The sequence below is a fragment of the Lipotes vexillifer genome, unplaced genomic scaffold (assembly GCF_000442215.2).
Source record: "Lipotes vexillifer unplaced genomic scaffold, Lipotes_vexillifer_v1.1 scaffold645, whole genome shotgun sequence".
In the NCBI taxonomy this organism is placed as follows: Eukaryota; Metazoa; Chordata; class Mammalia; order Artiodactyla; family Lipotidae; genus Lipotes; species Lipotes vexillifer.
Window position 1 is genome coordinate 36827 of NW_006777439.1, and position 7083 is coordinate 43909.

Consider the following 7083-nt stretch of genomic DNA (forward strand, 5'->3'; position numbering starts at 1 on the left):
AATTATTTATAACTACTTAAAGCTAGCTTTAAAAATTTTTTTTTGTTTTAGAAAAACACCACAAAATTACTGACAATTTACACATTAAAAAAATTGTCTAAAAAGCATGTAAACATCTACAGCTCTTCAATCAGTTGACAGTAAAACTAATGCTGACACACAGTTTAAAAGACAGTTATTCATTTTAATCCTGAGTATCTTCATATTAACAAAAATTATAAAGTGTGAAACTAGAAAATAATTCCTTACCTTGACCGCATTTTCAGAACCTTCCTCTTTAAAATCTTCGTATTTCATTACTTCAGCCATAATGAATCCTTTTTCAAAATCTGTGTGAATCTTTCCTGCAGCTTGAGGAGCCTTCGTCCCTTTCTTTGAATAGAAAGACCAGAGAAAACTAATTGCATTTAAGATGACTGATTGAAAGCATAGAGTTTCTTTTCTCTGATCTGCTGTTGGGCTCAACTTAAACTTAGTTTAATATCAGTTAAGATGTCAGATATACAATTAGAACATTTTCAACACTGGGCACTATCTGTGCAGCAGATTTAGCACAGACAGATCAGTAGATATTAAAGAAGCGTAGCTTTGTTTTTCCTAATAGTCATCCACAGATTTATCGATTTAGATGCAGTGGTCTGGTTTCGGCGTAGGTTGCATTTCGATTTTCTATTCTTCACAGTGGAAAAAAGTAAGGATTTTAAATAGCTTTCAAGTTGAATTATCAAAGGTTTCAAAAAGATAAAAAGCCTTGAAAATTTCAGCTCATCTAAAGAACATATAAAAATCAATATATAAAGGGATATTTTTAAGATATTTCCAACAAATAATACAATATATGTCCAGCAAATAATTTTAAAATCCTCATAAAATTTTAATAGAATTTTGAACACTTTACATAATACACCCTGCCTCTAACCATCATAAAGGAAAATTCAAGTTGATACAGGAAGAGAAATGTCTTATAATTACCCCATATGTTAAATTACAAGGACCTACATTCCAGACACACACAACCATGGAAAGAAATTTGAGAAATAATGGTGACCTAAAGGCTGCTTAATAAAGCATGTTAAAGTGGTAAGGAGTCTGACACTATAAAGCACAGTTTTTACAATAAAAGATGTATTGGGTTAATATGGCTACTCACTGATGCTTACCTGACTAAATATCTTAGCACATTAAATCATGGATACTTACAATCAGTCTCAAAATAAACCAGCTTTCATATTTTCAAGCCTGGAATGTGTTATCTTTCCTGCCGTACATACTTAAGTTTGGAAGTTTTAAGGCTTTAAAATATATAGTAAAAATAAACCCTGGCAATTTGTTTACCAACTTGGATTTGCTTTGACATTATTTTGTAAGTCTATATAAAAGGACCTTAGTTTTAAGTTAATAAAACATTTTTTTTACAAAGGAAAGAGGAGATCAAAGAAAAGTGAATCTCACATTCACAAAACGCATTTAACATTATGTTCAACTGACTCCATGTTCCTATCCATCTTAAATCAAAATAGATGTAACAATAAATTAAGGTAGTCAGTGAAAACAGAAATCAAAGCAGCCCTAAAATTTATCATGTAGCATACATTTAAAAAGCATAATAAAAGAATGAATAAGACACTGAGTATTTCTAAAAGTTCTGACATTATTTTTATATTCTGTAACACTATTTCAGATTACATATATTTCAAAATATTTTTCAACAGTAACTACCATATTACAATATATTTTCATTTAAAAGCAAGCCATTACAGTTCAGTTTCTATTGTCCTCTGGGAATAAATTAGTCATTCTTTCTGGTGGTAATCAGTTATACATCAATATTTAAAATACATATCACATTATTAAAGAAGATTGAATATAAAACACTGCAAAAATAAACACTAGTTTTATGAATTCAAATTTAAAAAGCCATGAATTATTACACATTGAGTTTAGCTCTTTGAGCCCAACTGTGTATCTATGAAGAGCATAATGATGTCATATTGCTTTTATTGCTGAAAATGTAATCCGAGCAAAGCAAAGGAGGAAAGAACCACCCGCAACCCAAACAAACTTAGCGAATACAAAATGAAAAGCAACATCAATTTCACTGCAGACAAACCCAGTCACACAGATTAAGCAAGCACAATACTGGTGTGTCTTATCTCTGACCACAGGAGGAGGGTAGACAGATTCTACAGGATGAAGAAATTCAGACTATGTAATAGGCAGAATCAATTGTTACCTGCCTCAATCAATGCCGCTCCACTTTCACTGTTCAGCAGCTCACAAATAATTAAAGTTATCCTGGACAAAAACCTCATCTGTAATGACTAGCTAACCGCCACCATGACAAACTTCAAAGTCAGTGATATCAATCTGAATTCAATAGTGTGGAACTGGATATAGCTGATGAATAAGTATGAATCTTACCCTGATGGTCCATGCACGCACTTCATCTGGGCCTGCAGTGAAAAAGTATTCTAGTTGGAGTGCTGCAAACCCAGCCTTAATGATCTTTGGCAAAGCGCTGAAATAAAATGTAACAAATTCACTCAACATGTAAGTTGATTGTGCCAGAGATCAGTACAAAACTAAAATTATTCATTTCAAGCAGAAAATGTTAGAGATATTAGTAAATGACCATTCATCTTTTATAATACACTTGAAGAAGTCAGAAAGCACATAACTATTCCTAAAAAATCCTTTCTAAAATTGGTTTTAATTGTACTAGTCTGAACATATAATTTTGAATTGTTTATTATTAAAAAAAGAAAAATTTGATCTACCCATTCTATGATTATTTTCCTCCAATATCAATTATTTCCAGGACGTGGGTCATGAAAGCAAAATCATTTGATTGAAATCCAATGTTTAAACAATATATTACTGTTACTCAGAAAAAATTAAGGCAACTGATTCACCCTTTCCCCTCCCCCACTGAACATGACGAAAGAGTTTTGGCGATCATTCCTTCTCAAAAATATACATAACTAATACCTATGTTATAATTAAAACACTGTACGGAGATGACAGATGACAGTTAAAAACTTAATTTAAAATAAATCTTTTCACTCTGTCTCATGGTAAAGAAAGGAGAAGATTCCCTCTTTATAATGGTAATTACTCTGTCATTTATTATTCTATCAGCGCAAGCAATTAAATTACTGCAAGGAAATAGTTGATAATAAAGTGTAGGGAAAATGAATGCTAATTAACCTTTGTGTCATGTTCGCTTCCAGATACTTCTGTCTCTCCTCAGCACTCAATTCTTGCAACTTGAGTTCCAAGGCCCCACTAAAAGGAATGACCAAGGCACCTGGGTCATACTTGTCCACCCACTCTTTAATTTTTATCAACCTGTAGACAAAAAAGGGCACAACATTATCTTGTAGTGCATGCATGACTGTACCACATTCATTATTATCAAGTAGCACATACATATTCATAAGAATTGAACAGTTTTATGATGCCATCTTTTTGTGTATAGCTTTCCAAGGTCAAGGCACTAACAGGCAGCAATTGCTTCAGGTATACGCCATAATATTTTACTGTAATCTAGTTTTACTTTAACACATTGTCTATGGGAACTAATACAAATATTTTAAAACTTTTTACAGTTACACTAAATTTGCTCAGCATTAACAACTGTGACCTTGAAAACCTCAATGTTATGATTTATTATTTTCCTTACTTTACAAAGTATATTTTCAAAAAGCAAAAACACAAAGTTCTATATTTATAGGAATCACACCTAAAAGCGTCAGCTAATTTCGAAGAACTCTGACAAAGAATTTGTTCCACCCAGATATCTATATGCCTGGTTCAGTTCCTTCTTGGACTAACAAGACTTTAAAGTTGTCACTGGTTTTGAGGGAGGTTTTTGCTAATTAAAAAAAAAAAAAAAAGTCTGGAAATATAGATTTACAAAAACCTAGTTGATTGTGTACACATTGTTCTTATGAATCTCACTTTTGTAGGATCATGAATAATAGAACTACAGAGGAAATAAAGTACTTTAATAGCAAAAGGGTTTGGAAAGCCAAATCAGTTAGGAAATTGATATCGAGTGTTACCTGAAAAGACATTATTGAGTGATCTATTCCAAAACGTGGAGTATTTTAGCCAAGTGGTAGTTAGAACTTAAATGAGATAAGTGTAGTGAATATATTAACCGGGTTCTGATCCTACCACTTTTCTAGCTTTTTATTCCTGGGCAGGTTACTAAACCTTTCTAAGCCTCAGTTTCCTCACCTATGGAGATAATTACAGTACATATTATAATGTAGGTAAAGAACCTAGAAAAGTAAAGCGAGGCATATAGTAAACAAATATTAACAGCAGTTAGTATTGTTAATTTTTATTCTCAGATAATCACAGCATATGTGCCTATCTATGATTCTGGAATAGAGCTTAGTATAGAACTGGATATAGATTTCATAGTTCAATATATATCATAGTCTCACATAGTTCCACTTGTCTCCCATATTTAGACCAAGGTTTTAATAACTATCATGGTTAAAAAAAAGTGAGGAAGTTATCCATAAATAAACAATGCAAATGTCACTACAGTGGATAAGAAACACAAGAACTAAACCACAAATTCATCAACACTCACCCATCAAAGAAGGGATGAGAGTTATTAGAAAATTAAGAATATGGTCTACTGAGTAGAATGGGATAAAGGAATGAAAAATTCACACAATAGTTCATACATGTTTGTTATACAAGGCTAACCTATAATTTACTTATTTAATATTTATCAGTGGTTTTTGATCTTCATAATATTTTTTTTTCCTCTTTTGGTCACATCCTAAAAATAACGAACCAACCCCTAAAAATGTATTTTGGAATAAAGTATGTGTCCTTTAAAACAGGGAATCCAAACCAGCTATTTTCTTATCTAAAATTATGAAGGAAAGGTTAAAGAAAAAAGTAAAAATTTAAATTGATATTTCTTCCTGTAATAACATTATGAGATTCTAACTTAGTTTATAGACTTACAGTATTCAAACAAAACTGTATATTAAAATTTACCACCAATGGTGTAGTAACACACATTTATTATACAAGTCAAAATCAAATATGTAATTTACAAAAAGGAAAATCACATACCAAATATAGATTTAATAAAGTAAAATAAAACAAGCCCATGTAAATGGATAACATATATATAAAATACACATTTTGTTTCATAAATATGGTCAACATAACTAATAAAACTAGAACTGTTATGAGACAACAAGATAAGAAATAATTATTTTGGCTGAAACATCAATTCAGAATAACAATAGTTTTACCCTGTCATTTTAACAGCCTTTCCTGCAGATTCCTCAGAGGGATTATTTGCATTCCTCAGGTGTTCTATTGTACAATTCAGATGAATAAAGACTTACAAATCATTCCTCTACCGCCAATGTGAGACTTTGATCTGGTGAATACACCATTGTACCTTAACTATAATTGGCAAAAAACCTGACAGTGTAGAGCATCACAAGCTTAATAACAAAGGAGAATATCTCAAAGTGTTGACAGATGATCTTCATAATGCAGAAGCAGAGCTGGTACATTTTAGCAATAAATGAGCACTGAGGTCTAAAGGTCTCTAAAGTGACTGACATCAGACCTGCTATAGCCTCACTAAAAGAAAAAGGTACCGTAGCACTCTCCGTAAAGTGAGTTAGGTCTTTGCCTGCAAGCTTCACTTTTGTGACTTTCACTGTCATAGAAAACACAGGGAAGATGAAAAGTGAGTTAGGTTCTTTGGCTGTCTGCTTTACTTTTGTTACTTTTACTATCAAACAAAAGCGAGAAATGTCCCAAAGTGATTTTTAATTACATACTTGAAATAAGCCTTGAGTAATTAAAAATACGACTTGATTTCAAGATTATAGACTGAAATACGTATAATATATCTGTTAGGTCTTATGGTTACAAAAGTGTGATAATGAGGCCAAGATCACAAGTTTGAACCCCATTGGGACCAGTTACCTTTTGCAGAAAGATGTCTATTCTATTGCTACAAACCATACCCCAAACTATAGTAGTCATCTAAAAAATGTGAGCTATTGGCACATGAGGGATATGGAAAATCAAAGTTGAGCTCAGTACCACTACTAGAAAAACAATTTCAAGTACATTCTGTCAAAGTGACTGAACAGTAATCTCCATACACAAATGTTAGCAAATGTCTAAAGAAAACTATCCAACTGCTAGTAACCAAAATAATAATGATATTGTCATAGAATATCAAATTATATGAGGGGAGAAGAAATAGTAAAGACAGTACACTCCTAAAGAGTTAAACTGTAAAGACTTTCAGAGCATTCATTTTATAAATTTATATAAATAGATTATTGCACAAAGCCAGAGATTACTAATAAGGAGCCAGAGCCACACTGATTTCCCCAAAGTCTTATGAGTGACAAATGAAAAGAGGAACTGCCATTAGTTGTATTTTTCTTCCTAGTAATGATTCCACAGCAAGGAGACTAAGCAGGGACAATCAGTTTTCAGGCTAAAGGGTTATGCTTTGAGATGCACTGGCAGGTTATGATCTGTTAGTGTCTTCGGACAAATGAGATCTTTAATATTAAACTAGCATTAGATTTCTAAAAGATTATGTCTCAAATATACCTTTGGTCTTATAACCTGACCTTCTTATCCAATCTTGAAATTCCAGATTCCATAATTTGATTTTCCTAGGGTTAATTTACATGGTTTATATTTCTCTTCCAGATACAAATTTTATCTAAAAATTATATTTGTTTCTCTTTCAAATCTACCTGTTCTTTTGGGGTAACATTTCACACTTGTTTAATGAATTCTTATTCTCTTTCAAGATTTTTAAAAGATTAACTTAAAAGTTCCTTTCAGACTGCTCTAATTATTTCTAAGTTCTTGTGTATAACTCTGTCCCCACCACCCCATCATATGCCATCTGCTTATGACCTCTCAAAACCGTTGGCTCCTGTGTATGTGCTGTGTTGTTCTTGGATGTGTGGTCATTTGGCAGGAGCCATTTTGTTCCAAGAGAATCTGTGGTCAACTGCTGGGTTGTTGACATAGTGTTGTGGTTGTTTCTTCTAGGGAAAG

The 7083-nt window shown here is 32.3% G+C and overlaps 1 protein-coding gene across 2 annotated transcripts in view; it reads right to left on the reverse strand.

Annotated features, from left to right (window-relative positions):
- The window catches only part of OLA1 (Obg like ATPase 1), a 175166-nt gene that overhangs the window by 3599 nt on the left and 164484 nt on the right, over nt 1-7083 (reverse strand). For both annotated transcript variants that reach the window (XM_007451064.1, XM_007451065.1), the window contains 3 exons: nt 3208-3348; nt 2422-2518; nt 250-372 (listed from right to left, as the gene is read on the reverse strand). In XM_007451064.1, the coding sequence (XP_007451126.1) occupies nt 250-372; nt 2422-2518; nt 3208-3348 (361 nt within the window). The remainder of the gene's footprint in view (nt 1-249; nt 373-2421; nt 2519-3207; nt 3349-7083) is intronic.